Source organism: Festucalex cinctus, chromosome 3 (assembly GCF_051991245.1).
Source record: "Festucalex cinctus isolate MCC-2025b chromosome 3, RoL_Fcin_1.0, whole genome shotgun sequence".
In the NCBI taxonomy this organism is placed as follows: Eukaryota; Metazoa; Chordata; class Actinopteri; order Syngnathiformes; family Syngnathidae; genus Festucalex; species Festucalex cinctus.
In genome coordinates this window covers 21,483,036-21,503,699 of record NC_135413.1, presented here as the reverse complement: position 1 = coordinate 21,503,699, position 20,664 = coordinate 21,483,036, and the positions used below count along the sequence as shown (strand labels likewise).

The 20,664-nt window shown below is 37.8% G+C and overlaps 1 protein-coding gene across 2 annotated transcripts in view; it reads left to right on the top strand.

Moving 5' to 3' along the window:
- The window catches only part of LOC144016019 (neural-cadherin-like), a 126,815-nt gene that overhangs the window by 93,974 nt on the left and 12,177 nt on the right, over window positions 1-20,664 (top strand). For both annotated transcript variants that reach the window (XM_077516627.1, XM_077516628.1), the window contains exons 23-31: window positions 870-1,084; window positions 3,992-4,119; window positions 5,476-5,603; window positions 8,797-8,920; window positions 10,148-10,337; window positions 10,559-10,725; window positions 15,065-15,329; window positions 15,942-16,125; window positions 19,934-20,184. In XM_077516627.1, the coding sequence (XP_077372753.1) occupies window positions 870-1,084; window positions 3,992-4,119; window positions 5,476-5,603; window positions 8,797-8,920; window positions 10,148-10,337; window positions 10,559-10,725; window positions 15,065-15,329; window positions 15,942-16,125; window positions 19,934-20,184 (1,652 nt within the window). The remainder of the gene's footprint in view (window positions 1-869; window positions 1,085-3,991; window positions 4,120-5,475; window positions 5,604-8,796; window positions 8,921-10,147; window positions 10,338-10,558; window positions 10,726-15,064; window positions 15,330-15,941; window positions 16,126-19,933; window positions 20,185-20,664) is intronic.

Below are 20,664 nucleotides of genomic sequence, written 5' to 3'. Positions count from 1 at the left end.
CCGGAGTACCCGGAGAAGACCCACGCGGGCACGGGGAGAACATGCAAACTCCACCCAGGAAGGCCGGAGCCTGGACTCGAATCTGAGTCCTCAGTACTGGGAGGCGGACGTGCTAACCAGTCCTGAAATAGTCATTGTCCAATAATTTTACATCCATTTTATTAAATGTCATTTGACATTAAGTGTTTTTTTTTCATACATTTACCATGTGTTTTTTGAAACACATGGCTGTGCAAGTTTTTATTGCTCAAAAAAAGATCAGACCAAAATGTTTGAAGCAGTTCAACTTGCCCTGCAGAATGAATGGAAGCCCTGTATGATAGTCTCATATGGAGGTGTTAGGAAACAAACTTAACTGGTCTCCACATTACACAGAATGTATTTGGAACACCTTGAAGCACCATTTGCTATAAAAACAATTGGTATTTTCCTTGCTTTCTTTCTGTTGAACGTCATCGAGGAAAGATATCCAAATACTTTTATTTTCGGTCATGTTATAAAGTTAAAACACTTGTAAGCTTAATCGCACATGAAAAATGAACATTCTTGGGATAAAAAGTTTTTTTTCTGTTTGAGGTGGATCTACAGTATGTATGGGAACCCCTGCTTTGCATGAACTGTATCCAGTTACTGTGTTTTAATGATTTAATGTAGACCTGAAAATCCTCTGAGGCTAATGATCGATTGATGGAGGTCTTTTCTCTGCCACCTATTGACAAAGTCACGGTTGACTTCTTCTGCGTGTAAACAATGTCTGACCTGCCAAAGAAAAGCCATGCTCAGATTGCTGTGAAGATTTCAACACAGATAGTTTCCTTTTGTGCTATCTCAATTGTTTTTCTGTTTTGTCGTTCTTCACGGCCCTACAGGTGCCGATGCCCGCCTCAGCATGACGGCCCGGACTGCCAGCAGACAAGACGTAGTTTCCTTGGCAACGGCTACGCCTGGTTTCCTCCCATAAAGCCATGCTTTGATAGCCATCTTTCCCTGGAGTTTATGACAGAGGAAGATGACGGACTGCTGCTGTATGCCGGCCCGTTGGCCACTCTTCTGCCTGGAGATGTTGAAGACTTCATGGCCATAGGTAACGGCGGGTCTGGGTAATTACTTGAGTTGGATGTGTAAAGCGTGAACACAAACAGAATAAAAAAATAAATAAAAATTCAACCAATATCAAATGAATAGACTAAGGCAAGATAATGTATGGATTGTTCAAAATAATAACATTACAGTTTTTTTTCTTCTTTTTTTTTTTTTTTTTTTTTGCAATTCTTTTATCATTTTATGCTTGATGCCTGCAACACATTCCATAAAAGACTGGGAACATTACATATGCAACAAACCAAACAACCAACCGACCAAACAAACAAATAAAAAACCAAACAAACAAAAACACGTTTGGAACAGGTGACGTGACATTGTATTAAAGAATGGTCCCCGACATGCTCAGTTGTTCACAAGCAAGGAAGGGGCGAGGCTCACCACTTTGTGAAAAACTGTGTGAGCAAATAGTCCAAGCTCATCTAAGAAGGACTGACACGTAGTGTGCTGTGGTCTGACGAGTCCACATTTCAAATAGTTTTTTGGAAATCATGGACATCGTGACCTCCAAACCAAAAGCGGAAAAAGACCAAAGTTCAGAAGTGTTAGTGCCCATGTGGAGCCTGCAACTTTTAACATTATGTAAACTAATTTCTTGAGATGAAGCAAACCATTTATTTTCAAGTACCTGGTCCAAATTAACATTAAATTTGCTTAATTACTTATTGTGAATGATCATTTTTAGCTTAACCTGAAAGTCTTGGATTTAAACCCGCAATCTCTGAAATCTGAGGCAACCATTCGAAACAATCAGCCATCATGTCTCCATTTCAGCATATATAAAGTTGACTTCAATAATTCTCTAGAGTTGGACCAAGCATATTCCTTTATAAACATTCTTATTGTTAGTTGAAAATTATAAGACAACTGGCTAATATAGTTAAAGAAATAATTAGAAGAGCAGTCCTTAGTCTACTTCCAACCATAACGCTAATCCTTGCATATGAAAGTGATAAAGGCGACCAAGAAATGGCTGCATTTTTTCCACATATTAAAACATTGTGTATATATATATATGTATATATATATATATATATATATATATATATATATATATATATATATATATATATATATATATATATATATATATATATATATATATATATATATATATATATATATATATATATATATATATATATATATATATATATATATATATATATATATATATATATATATATTATATATATATATATATATATATATATATATATATATATATATATATATATATATATATATATATATATATGTATTTTATTATATGAATAAACTTGAGTTGAGTTGAGTGTTACCCCACAATTTTCACACAATAATTCAAATATGGCTGTATACATGTGAAATAATACAAAATGTGTCATAATTTATAGTCAAGGATTTGCTTTGCCTTCCCCAGTAGAGTTTTGCTTTCTCCAGTAGAGTAATACTCTTTGCCAGTTTTGATTATTGTGAAATTTCCATACGATTTTGTTTATTTTTGTGCAAATAAAATATAACAATAACATAAAAATAACATTTTAAAAAAACATCAATGTTCTCAAAATCATATTGTATATTATTTATGGATAAAATGAACAATTTAGAACCTAATACTGACCCCTGTGGCATCCCAACAGTCAACTCATGATAATGTGTGGTCCCATACAGTAATTGAACTACCCCTCTAATACAGTATCTTTACAATTTTTTAATTAGGTCTATTAAAACTCCCACTACATATTTTTTTTTTAAATCAATGTAACATTTTTCAAGTAATTCCATTAATTCCACTGATATTGATCTATTTTGTCTAAAACCATATTGGCTGTCGGACATTAATTGATGCTTTTCAATAAAATCCAATCTTGTGATAAACTGTTGTTCCAGTATATTAGAGAAATGACAGTGTAATTATTGTGTGACAATTATTTTCCTCATTTGCTGTTCATTTTTAGAATATGCAAAATTGCTTCATTGTGATTTCCTTTTGTTAAATGGTTTGGAAATTTTTGCTCAGTGTTTACTGCTCATTAGTCACACAAACTGTCTCTTTAATAGGTTTCAAGTTTGAACGACACATCCTATGTCCAGCAAAATAATGGATTAAAAAAAATGTAGCACTTGGGCCTCCATGAACAGAACAATAGAATATACAGGACTGTCTCAGAAATGTAGAATATTGTGATAAAGTCCTTCATTTTTCTGTAATGCAATTAAAAAAACAAAAATGTCATACATTCTGGATTCACTTAGAAACACTTGCAGGTGTTTCGAGGTAATTAGAGGATTCAAGTGGTTAGTTGAATAGCCTACTAGTATACTTTTTCATGATATTCTAATATTTTGAGATAGGATATTGGAGTTTTGTTTAAGCCATAATCAGGAATGTTAAAAGAATCAAGGGCTTTCAATATTTCAGTTGATTTGTAATGAATCCAGAATATATGACATTTTTGTTTTTTTTTATTGCATTACAGAAACTAAATGATTTTATCACAATATTCAAATTTTCTGAGACATGTGTTTGATATATTAATGCAATTCAAAAAAGTGTGATCATTTTTTTGTCATCACACTATTATTGCATAAGTGATTTAACATACACTGTATTTTGATGAATCATGTCTCGAGGATTTGCTGACTTTTTCACACTACTGCTTTAGATCAGTGGTTCACGGCTTTCATGTCATTTTCTAAATTACTTGCTTGCTTTTATAAACGGTAGTTTCCCTAATCCCATGAGATTTTTGCTTGTATGCATAAACAAGATATTTATCATTTTTTTCCCTTGATATTGCTTTTCTTATTGACCTTGGCTTCTTGTGGAATAACTACTGTATATGGTACTTCTTTAATAATTGTTTTTATTCATGCATAATAAATAGGTTTACTGTCTTCCCCACAGAGCTGATTGGTGGAGCTCCCACTCTGAAAATAAACCATGGTTCTGGTACCCTTGTTCTCCAGTTAATAAACAATGCTGGCCTGGCTGACAGACGCTGGCATCGCCTTGATGTGAGAAGTAACAGTAAAGTAAGACAATTGCATTTATGCTGTCAATGCATGAACACAACTGTATGCCTGGTAAAGCTCAAACTTTTGCTGGATCTCTATCGAATTTTATGGTTACTTAAAAATGATTTGGGAAGATTTTCATTGCTCAGAGAACTGAGGGAAATACAAATTCATTGCTTAATGTCAACACATTCAACACCGTCTGGCTCAGATACTGAAACACAAGCAACTATGAATATAGAGCACTGGTGTCAAAACTATGGCCCTGGGGCCATTTGCGGCCCGCCGTCCATTTTTCAGTGGCCCGCAACATATGCTAAAAATGGCATTTGACTTAGTTCAAATAAAATAAACAAAACAAAAATGTTTGGAGAAGGTCAAAGTAAGAATGGACGGTATCGAAAAACAGGTGCCATTAAAGATTATTTTAGTTAACTAAAATTAATGAAAAAAACTAAAACTAAAATTCAAAAAACAATATTGTTACCGAAATAAAATAAAAACGAAAATGCTTTTTCAAAAACGAAAACTAACTGAAACTACATTTTATGTTTATAAAACTAACTGTAATTATAGCAAACATGTCCTTCATTTTAGTCTTTAGTAATTAATTTAATGCATGAGCCTTTGGGGATGATTTTAAATGTGATTTTTAGTAGATTTATTTTAATATAAACCGGAATAATGACGTTTGAAAGTATATCACACAGAAATGACGGAATCTAGCAGCAGCCAATAGAAAAGCACCTTCAGATGATGTCGCTCCCATGGTGTTTTTTAAATATTGCACAATATACACAATAATAACATACAGTAATACATGTTTTAAAAAAAACAAATAAACCTAATACTATTACTGAAACTTACAAACTAAACTAAAACTAAGGGCACTTATTTACAACAATGGCCACATTTTATTTTATGCATTTTATGCTTGCATTTTTGAAAATCATATTTACTACGTGGTTGAAACGTTATTTAATACATATAAATTAGTTTAAAGCTACTCAATCTAGACATTTGCTCAAAAATATCTTTATAGTAGCCTTTTTATTTGACCATTTATGATTCAAACTACTTCTAATTAGCAGATTACCACCTTAGCTGTTCACAATGAGCACTCCTGTAAACCTCTGGCCAATAGTTTTCGAATTCAGGTACGAATTTTCTGTCTGCGGATGTGATGTCATGTGCGCATTGTGTACGTGAAGAAGGTACAGTTTCATTTTTCAGTCACCCGCAGCAGTAGCGATTCAAAATTCAATGTCCTGCATTGAGCAGCTTTAAAGTGTGTGGGAGGGGTCAAAATGTGTAATGATACGATTGCGGGTCTTTCTGTAACGTGGAATTCACTGTACATGTGCCCATTTTAAGGAAGTGCGCTTTACTCTGGATCGATGCTCCACTGCAATTGTCATGGAGACAGAAGGTGTGGATTCTTGGGCAATGACAGAGGATCGCTCCTCCTGTGAAATTCGAGGGACAACTCCGAACCGAGACAAGTAAGTTCCGTAAAAGATAGCACACAAGACAAACAAATGATATGCTCCCAATTCTCAAGAGAAATGTAATAAGTATCATTGAATTCTTTATAAGCAGACCAGTAATAGACAATTCAGAGATAAATTAAAAATTAAAAAAACATACACTGTATTATAGCAATAAATAGATTACCGTATTTTCCGCACTATAAGGCGCACCTAAAAGCCTTCAATTTTTTCAAAAGCTGACCATGCGCCTTATAATCCAGTGCGCCTTATATATGGATCAGAATTGAGCCGCAACAGTTCTCGCTGTCAAGACGCGATCGGTGACCCTGCACGATAGGTGACGCGCACGCGCAGAAGATCCCGCCATCTTGGTTCGCTAGCTAATACTAATACTTTACCTCAGAGAAAATAATAAAACAGCTGTTTATTCATTTTGGGAGTGAATGGAGTTGTCAAGAAAGCTGGTTTGTAATCTATTAATAAAGTTTGACTGACCTATTTGACTGTTTTGTTGACATTCCCTTTAGCGCAGCACCATCTAATGGATGCATAACGTAACCCCAGCCTCTACTATAGCGCCATATATATGAAAAAAGTTTTAAAATATGTCATTCATTGAAGGTGCGCCTTATAATGCGGAAAATACGGTACATATAAATCTATTCATCACATTTGTGTCCAGTTTAGCAGCCTATTTGTTTGGGCCTCAGGATTAAAGGGAAACCAACTGATAAACTATGTTCATGGAATATACTTTTTAAATGTGTGCTGCACCTACCTATGGCAATAATTCAACCTTATCATCCAATCATTCGTTTTCGGCACCGCTTATCGTCACCTAATCGAAAAGGGTGTTTAGAACATTTTTTTTCTTTTTTCTTTTGGCTTGTCCCATTTAGGGCTCATCACATCATGTCATCCTTTTCCATGTAAGCCTATCTTCTGTGTCCTCCTCTCGAACACCAACTGCCCTCATGTCTTCCTTAACTACATACTGTCTATCAACATTCTCATAGGGCTTTCTTTCACAATCTTACCTGGCAGCTCTATCGTCATCACCTTTCAACCACTGTATCACTGTTTCTCCTCTGGACATGTCCAAACCATCTAAGTGTACTATCTTTGTCAACAAAACATGAACTCACCCTTTCCTCCTCCCATTTCGACCTTCTTGTCTCTTGTCTTCTTCACCACCTTCCCACACTCACCATTCCTCTGGACTGTTGGCCCTTTGGGCTCTATATTCATAGACAGCACAAGTATGCAGTAAAAAGTGCTGCATCTTTATTTCCGTGCCGACACAAGCTTCGTTGAGCATGTTTGGGAATCTGGCAGATGGCTCTGAGTGGACGTTCAGGCATACAAAGGCCGTTTAATTTCACATACGCTCGCCGCACCTGATCATTTGTTGGCTGAAAGTAGACTAAACTTTACACCTGCCTGGAACCATGTCTAACTGTTTGCACAGGGAGTGTAATGTGATTTTGTGTATCGTCTGCACAAGATTTAATCCACCTGCCTGCTTCTACCTGCAGTCCTCTAGGTTATGCTATGTTCCAGCGTCTTCTGCAAGAAAGTGTTTGCTATACCATATCCATCCATTCATTTTGGCAAAGTCATCTATCCCTCCAAGTTCCTTTCCAGGATACCAATTATACCCGTCATCACTTCTTTACCACCAAATTTCTATTACAATCTGCAGCATTTCAGATGCTCCCTCCACCTGGGATGCTCAGAACTGCTTCATCGACCTTCCAGAATGTATCTTTCTCTTGTTCACACCTTACCTGTGGCACATCACTAACTATATTAAACATCCATCCATCCATTTGCTTAACCGCTTGCTCCTCACAAGGGTCGCAGGAGCCTATCCTAGCTGGCTTCGGGCAGTAGGCGGCGCACAACCTGAACTGGTTGCCAGGGCACACAGAGACAAACAACCATCACTGCATTAAACATGACATCCTTAATTTCAAATCTCAGCACCATCAATTGATCTGACACACTGAAGTTACTCTTAACTCATTCTCATTCACTCCCAGCCATTTTCACAGAAGCAGTCCCGTTCGCTCCCGGCTGTTTTACTGGATTTTGACTGATTTTGTAAGGCCCACAGAATATTGTGTTCAATTGCTATAAAAACACGGAACGTACCAAAAGAAAGATTAAAGTCTCTTCTTTCATCAGGAAGAAAAAGTATGTTTCTATCTGTTTCCGTTTTGCAGCATTAGAAGAGAGCTAAGTTTCATTAGTTTTCACAAATCTATTTAAAATTGTAAATAATTGAACTTTATTTCTACATGGCCCGGGTAGATCTCCTTTGCTCTGCTTCCACCTGCTGGCCGTTTGTGTAATAACTACCATTTCTGCAACCGTTCTTTGCAGTTGAGAGGCTGCATCAAAGCCTTCAAACAAAAAAACTTATATATACGTCTTTGGGACACTTACAACATAAAAAAAAACGTATTTACACGTTATTGGGAGCAAATGAGTTAAGTAACTATTCCTTTGAGATGACCCATGCTTCTTTTTTCTTGCCATCTATAAGGTCAAACCTTTTGAACCGAAATCTACCTTTCCCCTAATTATCTCAATCATGGAATTATTTGTGTGAATGCCCATAATTGGCAGTTTTAAACCGGATGCCCTTCATGACATAACTCTCTGCATTTATCCAGGCGTGGGAATGCCTCCAGTTTGCAATGGCGTGTGTCGGGTGGGTGTGAAGGACTGCCTTTAAAAGTAAAAATATTTCGAACATCACTGCTAACCAATTCGTCCAGTTTTCGTTTCTCCAAACAACACATTTTCTCTGGAGGGAAAATTACTGTTCAAAAGCAATTTATAAAAATAAAAATTTAGCAATGACAATAGTGATCATTTGGTTCCAGTTTATTATAACGGATGCATGTAATAAAGGAATCCTGCAGTCTGTTTTCATTTTCATCCACCAGTTCTGTAAAATTCCATGGTATGTGGTCATGTTGTCAGCTATTTTTCAAAATGAAACAGAACAGGAACAAAATGTGACCTTTGTTGTCAGGAAGCAGTAAAAGTGATGACAGGCTCAGCCAGTAAAGAATGAAACCATACATTTCAGTGTTGACAGCTCCTCTAGGTTTTGAGGTTTGCAATGCCTTTTCAAATTACATTCTGTTCACGTGTATTGATATTGATTGATTGATTGATTGATTGCTTGTCCCAGGTTTCTCAATGCAAGTTACGTGTTGCAACTTGGAGGGGTCAACATGAACATATCGTATGAATACCCACAGCTACAACACAATCACTATGTTGGATGTATAAGAAACCTCCGTTTGGACAGCAAGGTAATCTAACAGTCACAGTGGTTGAATGGTGCCTGCACTCATTTTTTCTTTGCTGACTAGAATCATTGTTAGAGAAAATAATGACTGACTCAACTTGAATATTGCATATATAGTATTTAAATGTACTTTCAAGGTTGTGCTGGAGAAAAGAATGTTGATGACAATACTTTTACTTCTGGAACAATATTACTCTTACAGTTTTGTCTTTGTGGTCAACAGGCCATATAAGTGAACATTTTCACCAGAGGTGCACTATAGACAGATAATTTCTTGTTAAATAGCAATGTAAAAGTTGAGTTTTAACTAATTTACTATGTGACATTTGAATTATCAAAGGAATTTAAATGTTTTTAAAAAGTTAAACGCAATGTTACCACTCAGTCACAGTAGTTACCTACCAACAATAAACGGCATTCTTTGGTCTGTGTTTTCAGCGCAAACAAAAATTTAATAAATCGCGTGTTCGCAAAGATACATATTTTCATATATACATATATATATATATATATATATATATATATATATATATATATATATATATATATATTTACATATATCCTTTAATTATAATTGCATTGAAATCAATTGTTATTCCATTCTGAATCACACAATTTTTCAACAGTGCAGACTGGCTGGCTCGTCAATGGTAAAAACTAGCATTGTTCCGATACCGATACCAGTATCGGGACAGGCCTTGATACTGCATTAAAACAGTGGTGTCGGCATTGGCAAGTACTAACAAGTAACGTGACGATACCATTATTTCTGACGCTAATATAGGACTTTGGATGCAGTGTCTTGTGTCTTGCTTGTGCACGATATTCACTGATGTGTGACGTGTATTTTTCATTGCTCAATGTATCATTTGAAGCACAACACGTGTGCTTTGTGATTAAGCTGCAGAGCTCACTAGTCGCTACACCACACAAGGCTTTGGCACAGTTATTCTGTGATGTGGACAACAACCCTGACTTTACAATATCCTCAATTTCTAAATGAAATTGCATGGACTGATATTATTTAGGCCTACAAGTATATGCAGAAGTTCAATCAGTGCAATCCCATTTCTTAAATGTGCACAGATATTGCTGCATGGAACATCTAGAAAATGAAGTACTATTTGCTCTTTTCCATGTCAAAATACTCAGTTATTGAAATATTTATAACTGTATTTATTCATTTAGTATTTTAGATTAATGTGTTATCCCGCCGCCCCCTTCTGCTCAGCTTTATGACCTCGGTTCTCCAGCTGAATGGGTAAACAGCGTGCCAGGCTGCTCTTTCATGGATGACCACTGCGCCAACACAGGGGAACAACAACCGGCATCTTGTGGCAAGACGGGGCGCTGCGATGGCGAGTGGGGTCCTGCCAGCTGCCAGTGTGAATCAGGCTTTACGGGGCCACAGTGTGACCAGCGTAAGCACTTTGATTTACTGTCAGTGAATGCGGAAGCTTTTGGGGAATGCAGCGGGGTTAGGATGTTTAACCTCACAGCAAACAATCTTTCAAATGCCGTTCTCGCCCTTGCCTTGGCTTGCACAAATGGTTTTCAGCAGAAGCAGGCCCATACTGTGATATTCTCACGTGCTTGACAGCTCAAATAATTGAACATGCTTTGTGTGTTCCTGATGGACAAGCGGCTCCAGAGTTCTCCTTTGATGGACGCAGCCACGTTCAGTTCCAGCTGTTATGGTCCCTGCCTGCGAGGCAGATAAGAGTCCAGGCCGGAATTCGAACACGAGCCTCCTTCGGCGTCATCCTCAGTTTGCTCTCCCATGAACAGAGTGAATACCTACGTTTAGAGGTGAGTCACAAACAGGGTTGTTATAGTTTGGGAGTTGTCATTTTAGTTAGTTTATTATTTTATTTTATTTTTTTTTAATTTAGTGAGTTTTAATCGGTTTTCAGTTTGGTTCTGTTAGTTTTTAGGTTCTGTTAGTTTTTAGGTTTTTAGTTTTTTTTTTTAGTTTTTAGGTTTTTAGTTTTTTTTTTAATTTTTAGGTTTTTAGGTTCTGTTAGTTTTTAGTTTTTTAGTTTTTTTTTTAGTTTTTAGGTTTTTAGGTTCTGTTAGTTTTTAGTTTTTTTTAGTTTTTAGGTTTTTTTAGTGTTTAGGTTTTTAGGTTTTTTTAGTTTTTAGGTTTTTAGGTTCTGTTACTTTTTAGGTTCTGTTAGTTCTGTTAGTTTTTTTCTGTTAGTTTTATAGTTTGGGAATTTTCATAGTAGTTAGAGTTCATTTTGTTTTGTTTTTTAAATTTAGTGAGTTTTAATCGGTTTTCAGTTTGGTTCTGTTAGTTTGTATTAGTTTTAGTTAGCAATGGGGGCTTAGTTTTAGTTAGTTTCAGTTTTAGTTTTACTTAAAAAAATGTGAATTACTTGTGCACAATATTTAAAAAACACCATTTCAAACCTCCCTATTCCGGTTAATATCAAAATAAATCTACTTAAATCATCCCCAAATTCTCATGCATGAAATTAATTGCCAAAGACTAAAACAAAGAAAATTTTTGCTATAATTCTACTTAGTTTTAGTTAGTTTTGTAAACATAAAATGTAGTTCTAGTTGGTTTACATATTTCTTAAAAAGCATTTTCGTTTTTATTTTATTTAGTTTCCTAAATAGTTTTTTATTTTTTATTTTTTTTTAAGTTTTGTTGTTAGTTTTAGTTAACTAATATAACCTTGGTCACAACTGGGCCTCGTTTCCCCACCATGAGACAGAGCTTGTCTGTGTAGCCTACCATTAAATGATGATTGCGGCCCGAATGGTCATTTGCTATGAATGCTTGTCAAGCTGAGAGTGAGTAAAAACGGGGTTCCTAACATATTGTTGGCTGCTGAGAGGGCTGAGAGGGACAAATCCATGTTTTTCTCCCACAGATAAAATAGGTCTGCCAATGTGGCTCTAGGATGAGTTCTGTTTAAAAAAATTAAAAAATAAAAATAAAAATAAATAAATAAATAAATAAAAAAATAAAAAAAAACATCTATTTAATATTTTTCTCTCTGTGGTAAAGGTTCCCAAGAGAAAACATGTGCACTGGAATTGGAGGACGAAGTGCACTTGATTGAAGTTCACGTCTCGAACAGTGCACTTGGAAGTTTTTTTTTACCCTGATCACTTCAAGTGATGAGCTCACTTTACCTGACAAACCTCATGTGGAGCGAGTCGGCCACCTTAACCGGCCCCAAGGAGTGGCCTTCGAACACAACCCCCGAGTGTCAAAGTCAAAGTAATAGTTGTGTAAAATTGCTTTGGTAAGGTAGTAATGCGCCATATAAATGCAGTCTACATACACTTTTTTTTCTGAACGACGCACTGCTGACAGGACATGAACATTATGACATTTTTTTTTTTTATTATTATTCATGGCTTTCGTCTCATTTCATGGCACGTCAAGTGCAAACAGCACATGGAGGTAAATGGCTGTCAGATGGTGTTTGGACTGTCACTTTTGATAAAATCTCAGGTCAGCTATATGCAAGGAAGCTTGTTCACTGAGGTTGAATTCTAAAACTACACTGCTTTGAAAAACATCTTGTCTTGGTACTGTTTAATGTTCGGGCCTCACGTCTTGTTCTTCTTTGGGACTTTACGCGACATAAGGAAAACATTGTTGTCCTCTTTCCCTTGTAGCTCTCCCTTAGTGACAGTAGAAGGAAGAGGTGAGCTTCTATAAAAGATTTGATGTGTGTCTACAGCAGCACACAGGAGCTTTTTCATCTTCACTTTTCTTTTAGAAATAGATAGAATAAATGTTTTCTACCAAGAATCTGGCAGCACATTTACTGTGAACATGTTTATGTCCAAGGGTTATAGTGGTGAGTGTTTGCCATGAAGACTCTTTGACTAAAAAAAAAAAAATATATATAGATTTCTGGCCCCCGTCATTAAAAAAAAATGGTACTAGGTGCTGTTAGAATTCCTACAATGTTTACCTGATTTGGATGTAAAAACTACATTTTTAGTGTTAAAGCATATCTTGTTTATTTCAGTTCAAATCCATTGTGGTAGTGTTTAGAGCCAAAAAGATAATTGTGTGTCCAATCCTTTGAAGAGCTGAAGAGATAAAGTTACTTTATGCAAGAGATTAGCTCATTTATGTATGATTATCATCAGGTATTAGATAGTAATAACAGACAATATAATCACTCCTTGGATGTTAATATAACAAAATTTGTGGATACTGAAATACTGCTTTTGTATTGGGCGGCACTGTGGGTAAGTGGTTAGCACGTCCACCTCCCAGTACTGAGGACGTAAGATCGAGTCCGGGCTTCGGCCTTGGGTGGGGTTTGCATGTTCTCCCCATGCCTGCGTGGGTCTTTTCCGGGTACTCCGGTCTCCTCCACATTCCAAAGACATGCTTGGCGGGTAAATTGGGTGCTCGAATTGTCCCTAGATGTGATTGTGACGTGTCTGTGTGCCCTGCGATTGGCTGGCAGCCAGTTCAGGGTGTACCCCGCCTACTGCCCGAAGCCAGCTGGGATAGGCTCCAGCAACCCCCGCAACCCTTGTGAGGAGTAAGCGGTCAAGGAAATGGGTGGGTGGTTATCTTCTAGTTTCTTCAAAATAGTCACTCTTTTGCTCTGATGATTTTTATTTTTTTTTTGCACACTCTTGGCATTTCCCTCGATGAGCTTCAAGAGTTGTCACCTGAAGTAGTTTTCCAACTGTATTGAAGGAGTTCCCAGAGGTGAGAATGCCAAGAGTGTGCAAAGCAGTAATCAGAAGAAACTACAATGTAAAACATGTTTTCAGTTATTTCACCTTTTTTTTTTTTACATATATAACTCCATGCGTTCATTCTTAGTTTTGATGCCTTCAGTGAGAATCTACAACATATTGAATAAGGTGTGTCTAAACATTTGACCTGTACTGTAGTTGAACACATAGCTGATATATATACGCAGTGAGCCATGACTTATTCTGTAGGATGAATTGCAACAGGTTCATACACAGATTGGTTGTACCTTTTAGACTTAGACTTAGACTTAGACTTAGACTTGAGTTTAATGATCCCTTTGGGATGGCTCCCTCTGGGAAATTTACATGTCCAGCAGCAATGAGAACAGATAATAAAATAAAAAATAATTTAATCAATCAATAAATAAGTTTATTACACCAGAGATTGAATTAATAATAACAATAATAATAATAAAATGAAAAATAAGAATTCAATCAATCAATAAATAAGGTTATTTTGCCATCCAATTTAAGAGCCATTATTTGTTATGCCTGTCCTAACAATAACAGTGATTAATAATAAATGCTGTGAACATATACTTTTAACCTACAATATCTACATACACAAGACATACATGATTTGTGTGAGTCTACGCATACTGAACCAAAAACCGTGATCATAAAACTGAGATCTGAACCGTGAATTTGTGGATTTTGTGAACTTTTCTATCCCTTATTTATTTATGTAATTATTTATGTATTTTATTATTATGGACTTTGATGCAAGTGCGTGTGTTGGTGTGCGCGCGTGTGCTTGTGTGTCTCTAGTGGGACGTTTGAGATGTCCTGCTGAGTGAGCAATAGTTAATGCAGGCTGGGCTGAATGTGAATTATCTTGCCCCACTGTTTCCAATTAAGATTTAGACATGTAGGAGCTGCAGTTATTGGAGCCCCTCATTGGTTGAGTCCATCGGGTTCACTCAGCCTTAACTGTTGAAGATAATTGTTGCCTTTTGTATACCTTCCCTTTGGGAGGACTCCTGCTTCTGCCATGCAGCAACCAACTGCAAAATTGAAGTATTCTTTTTTTGCTACTGAAAGTTTGATTTCCATTTTGTTGGAAAGTTCCGTCTTCTTTTTTTTTTAATTACTTGGCCCAAAATTTGCTTCTCTTGTTCTGCATGGAAGCTGCCCTACTTTTTATAATAAGTGTCATGATGATCAAGTTGTTTGCCAGTCCGCACAGTGCAAAAAGGCAGCAATCCAAATCAGTGGAGAATTTGTGTCACCCATTTTTACAGCTCACACAGATATACTGTAACTGATTATAAAGCAAATGGTATTTCATTGGATCAGGTCCAAAGCGTCACAAATCCATCCCAGAATTATAATTTTGATCCAAGTAATCTATTCCATCCTCCCAAAAATCTGATGTTTACTACGCAATTGAATATCTCAGGTTGTTCAGGGATTGCTGGCCGTTTTCTACAATCTCGGAGATGGTGACTACAACTTGACGCTGCCGTTCCATCACCTGGACGACGGCGAGTGGCACGAGTTGGAGTTGGATCGCTTCGGCCGAGAGTTCACCCTGCGCGTGGATGGAGGCGGAGGGCGTCGAGAAATAATGGCCTCTCCTGGGCGGAGTCAGGAGATCATTATTGACCCTTCTGTTGTGATGCTTGGAAACTCTTTCCCCTCCGGACACAACAGAAGCTTCCTTGGTAGGTGGACACTAATGGACTAATGAGAAGAGTTCAAAGTTCAGAAAAGTGATTCAGTGAACTAATTGTTGGCTAAATAGGATTATTGATGGTGAATCAATCATTGAGTTAGCAAGTTAATTTGTAGCGATTAACTGGTAACATAACACAAATTACCCAGCGGAGTTGACTATACATTAAAGTAAGTGACTCATTGATTGTGAAATGCTGTTGGCCCTCCTGATGCCTCCTCGCTATATAGCTCAGAGTGATACTTCAGTTTTAGGCCGATGAGCAAAAGTGAGTCGGTGGCCCTGTTCTTTATTTAGATGATGTTCGACCTCATTTTATACCCACAGGCTGGAAAAAACAAAATGCAGTCGAGACAATATCATCCAAAAAGAGGCAATGCTGACAGCTTAGCCTCAGGGCTGCTAGTGTGTGTGTGTGTACATGAGGGCATTAGTGCCCCTTGTTCTGCAGGTGTGTCATTGACTCAATTTTTGTTTGTTTATATTCTTTGTGTATGAGAGGTTACCTCCTTGCAAGGGATTAAGCTTGTGCACATAAAGGAGTTTTCTTGTGGTATGTTGACTGATTGTTTATTTGTGGCACGTGACTTCTCCTTTACAGGCTGCATGCGAGACCTGAGACTTAGTGGTCGATCAATTTCCCTCGACAGGGAGCAGCCTTCGGAGGGGCTTCAGGTGGTCTCTTCTCAGGGGGTCTCCCTTGGCTGCTCTTCAGATGCCTGCAGGAAACATCCCTGCTCCCCTCCCCTCGTCTGTGTAGACCTCTGGAGGCAACATGAGTGCAGGTACTGTGAATTAGAAGAATAGTAAACAGCCCTTGAAGTAGAACATGCGGGCGTGTTCGATATACTCGCATGGTACGCATGTAACCCCATTTTCAACCACACAGCATACAGACCTCAGCCCATAACATTACTAAACAACAGCTGTCGGGGACCTCTGCCATCGCCAAACTGTTGTTTACTTCTTTTCATTATTTAGCAAAGTGTTTGAGGGCAGAATTGTTGAACAGACATTGATTTCCGTGAATAAGGCATGGTATCATGGACAAAAGGTCGGCTCCTTCTTGCAACTTTCATTAGGTGACAAGCAACTATAGTATGTAACTAAGTTATCCAGTTATCGCCAGGACTGATACCTTGAAATATTTATTGTTACTTGTCCATCCCGAATAATAAGAAATTAAATTATAATAAAATATATTATCCCTCCATCCATTTTCTGAACCGCTTGCTCCTCACAAGGGTGGCGGGGTGCAGGAGCCTATCCCAGCTGGCTTTGGGCAGTAGGCAAGGTACACCCTGAACTGCAGTAAAATATATTAAATTAAGTTGAACGATATTGGTGGTTGAGTGGGTAGCACATCCGCCTCCCAATTCTGAGGACTCAGGTTCGAGTCCAGGCCTCCGGGGTGGAGTTTGCATGTTCTCCCCGCGCCCGCGTGGGTCTTCTCCAGGTACAGGTTGATTGGGCGCTTGGAATTGTCCCTAGGTGTGCTTGTGAGTGTGGATGGTTGTTCGTCTCTGTGTGCCCTGCGATTGGCTGGCAACCAGTCCGAGGTGTCCCCCCGCCTGCTGCCCAGAGCCGGCTGAGGTGGGCCCAAGATCCACCCGCGGCCCTTGTGATGAGGATTAAGCGGTCAAGAAAATGGATGGATGAACGATATTACACCCTGGTACTTTGGCACAACATTTAACCCTTTCATGCAGCTGTAAAGTGTCACCATTGGGGCAGCATGGCTCAGTGGAAGAGTGGTCATCTCCCAACCAAGGTTGTTTTAGTTAACTCAAACTAACGAAAAAACTAAAACTAAAATTCAGAAAACAATTTCGTTAACGAAATAAAATAAAATCAAAAATGCTTTTTAAAAGACGAAAACTAACTGAAACTATACTTTATGTTTACAAAACTAACTAAAACTAACTATAATTTATAGCGAAAATGTCCTTTGTTTTAGTCTTTGGTAATTAAGTTAATGCATGAGCCTTTGGGGATGGTTTAAAATGTGATTTTAAGTATATTCATTTTTATATTAAAGGCACTGTCTGCCAGTTTCACTCTGGAAAAGGCACTTTTTAAATACAGGATGCACACACTTTAACTCCTTCTCAGTCTACTCCTCTAGGCTTAAGTTAATGTATGGTTGTGATTTTTTGTATTTACCCCCAACCTCCTGCCTATATTTTACCATTTAGTGTTTGTTTTGTCAACAACGGGACGTTTCTGGGTGGTGTCTGTGGACAGACGGTTGTTTCCGCCTCCACCCAATCGCAGAGCGGGGGTTGGGAGTGGGCGTGGCTGGAGCGGCGGGGAGCGTGTAGGCAGACGGGTTGTTTGTTTACGAGTAGAGTGATTAGAGTGATCAGAAGCAGGGGGGCGGTGGGCAGAGGCAGGGGGTGTGAGCGTTGAGCTCGTGTGGGTTGAGCCATGGGGGGCGCCCATTTTGAATTGTTTGTTTACAAACAGAAACGGTTCGTTTACTAACAGAAACTGTCAAAGCTACTGACAGGCCCTTTAACCAGAAGGACGTTTGAAAGTGTGTCACACAAAAGTGACGTCATCTCGCAGCAGCCAATAGAAAAGCACCATCCGATGACGCCACTCTCATGTTGTTTTTATTGCACACATGTAATACACATTTTAAAAAAAACAAAAAAAAAACTAAAACTCTTACTGAAACTAACTAAAACTAATCTAAAACTAGGCATTTATTCAATAACTAAAACTAAATTAAAAAAAACACTGAAAACTAATTAAAACTAAATAAATTTAAAAAACAAAACTCAAAACGAAATAAAAACTAACTAAAATGAAAAATTACAAAGCTATAAATAACCCTGCTCCCAACCCAGAGGTTGCGGGTGCGATTCCATGCCAGTATGACCACGAGAAACTATCCTTGAAAAAGATACTGAACCCACAGTTGCTCCTGATGCTACGTCATCAGTAGGTGAATGAGTAGTCGAATGTAAAGCGCTTTGTGGGCCTTATAGGCGACAAAGCGTGATATAAATGAAGTACCATTTACCAAAATAATAAAAGTACATACAGTATGAGGATATCGTGAGGCAGAGCAAAAGAAACAAAGGAGTTCTGACGCAAAATAATTTATTTTGTTGTCAATCTCAGAAAGAGGCACAATTCTCACTGTTTTGTCACTGGCAGCACGTTAAAACACAGCCAAAAACTGCAAGTGACTTTGCATGATATTCGGATGTCCAAATTGTGTGACTATAGCACAGCCTCGGGGCACAAGGCGCTGAGAGCAAGCAGGGGGCAGAGGTGGAAAATATTCAGGTTTTGTATGAATATAATGAAGGACTACTACTGAGAAGCCAATCTTTGTCTCTCTGTTCTTTTTCACCTTTTTGTCACCCAGTGAACAATTGACTTTCAGGAGCATATATTTGAATGTGATTGAAACTCCAAAAGAATTTGGCGAAATTTTGACTTTTGCTTGTCTTTTCAATACAATACATTTGAAAGATTTTTCTAGACCTTGCAATATTCTTTCTGAGACCCTCTCTACCTTCTGGTTTATCTTTTGTTTTTCTAATGTCTCTTTTCTATGTGCTTTGGGTCATTATCGGTCTGTATTCACAAGGGTCATCCTCTCAGTTTTGCAACATTTAGCAGAAGCCAATACACTTCAGTATTGAGCCAGTGTTTTTTTTTTTTAAGATGTTTTCTATTAAGTTCTAATCTCTCCTTTGTGTTCTTGAGCCTTACCAGTAGTTTGCACCTTGTAGTAAACCTTCAGTATTTACATTCATGAAGGCGTCTCTCGATTACTGACTTTGACAATGATATATCTACCTCTTTAAAATTGTTCTTGAACTGGCTCGATGTTTACTCACCACGGAGAAAAATATGCAATCATGCACTTTATTTGTTGTTGAGCTTGCGGATTCATTTCTTCTTTTTAGATTAAAGAATTGTTTTGAAAGGTTTGTTTTTGCTTTTCTTGCTTACTGACGGCCTTCTTCATCATCACATCATGTTTTAGAAATGTTACCTCTTTAAAGTTGTAAATTACCAGCCCCAATGCACATTTACCAAATGCAAATAAATTCAAAACTTCATCATCATTAGCATCATGCTTATCTGCAAAAAAAAAAAAAAGACATTAAGTAGGTCATCGAACTCGTCAACTGTAAGCTTTCTTCTGCATGCCTACAAATTGTTGTAGTTGTTGTACTGTTCAATAACAATAACGACTGAGCGGAAGCATGAAGGTCTCACAAAACAATATTATGGAATTGTTCAGAAGGTTTAATACGATATTACCTTCAAACCGGCGGCCTCTGGTAAATGGAGGGCGCAAGGGCGCTGCCCCACCACTCAGGTGAGTCACCTTGAAAAGATTGAAATGGGAGTTTGGAGTTTTAAAACTGCTTGCAAGATTTAATTGTAGCCTCTGTTCATTACACCCACACACTGAGAGCGATTCTCAAAAATGGCTTTTCATACAGGCATGCGATTATGAAAGTCTATTTGTGATAAAGAATACAGTGCATTTTATCCAAGATTGTCATTTTCAGGTCTCTATAATTGAGCTTGTAGTCTTCAACTTTCCATTTTCTTTTGAAACAGGTGTCCTCCAGGTCACATCACTAAGGAGAGTTCTTCAGGCAAAGCGTGCATCTACACGCTGTGCGCCAGCCGTCCGTGTCGCTATGGCACTTGTGTGCCTCATTCACCCTCACGCTACACGTGCCAATGTAAAGAAGGATACCGTGGACGGCACTGCGAGGTGACGCTCGCCTTGTTCCATAACGAAGATGGCAATAGCCTGAGCCTGAGTTCCATGTTTGCCATCAGCATCTGTGTGATGGCCTTTCTAGGTAGCTATGTTGACTATGTGCTCTTCTACTTGTGGTGACTCTTCATTTTCTCTTATTTCTCTTATTTTGTCATTTTGACATGCTTTTGTTTGCCTTCTCATCCTTAACTCATTCACTCCCAGCCATTTTCACAGAAGCAATCCCGTTCGCTCCCGGCTGTTTGATTGTATTTTGACTGATTTTGCAAGGCCCACAGAATATTGTGTTCTATTGCTATAAAAGCATGGAACATATCAAAAGAAAGATTAAAGTCTCTTCTTTCATCAGGACAAAAAAATTTATTTTTCTATCTGTTTCCGTTTTGCAGCAATTAACATTAGAAGAGACCTAAGTTTCATCAGTTTTCACAAATCTATTTAAAATTGTAAGTAATTTAGCTTTTTATCTACGTGCCCTGATTGATCTCCTTTGCTCTGCTGCCACCTGCTGGCCGTTTGTGTAAAAACTACCATTTCTGCAACCGTTCTTTGCAGTTGATAG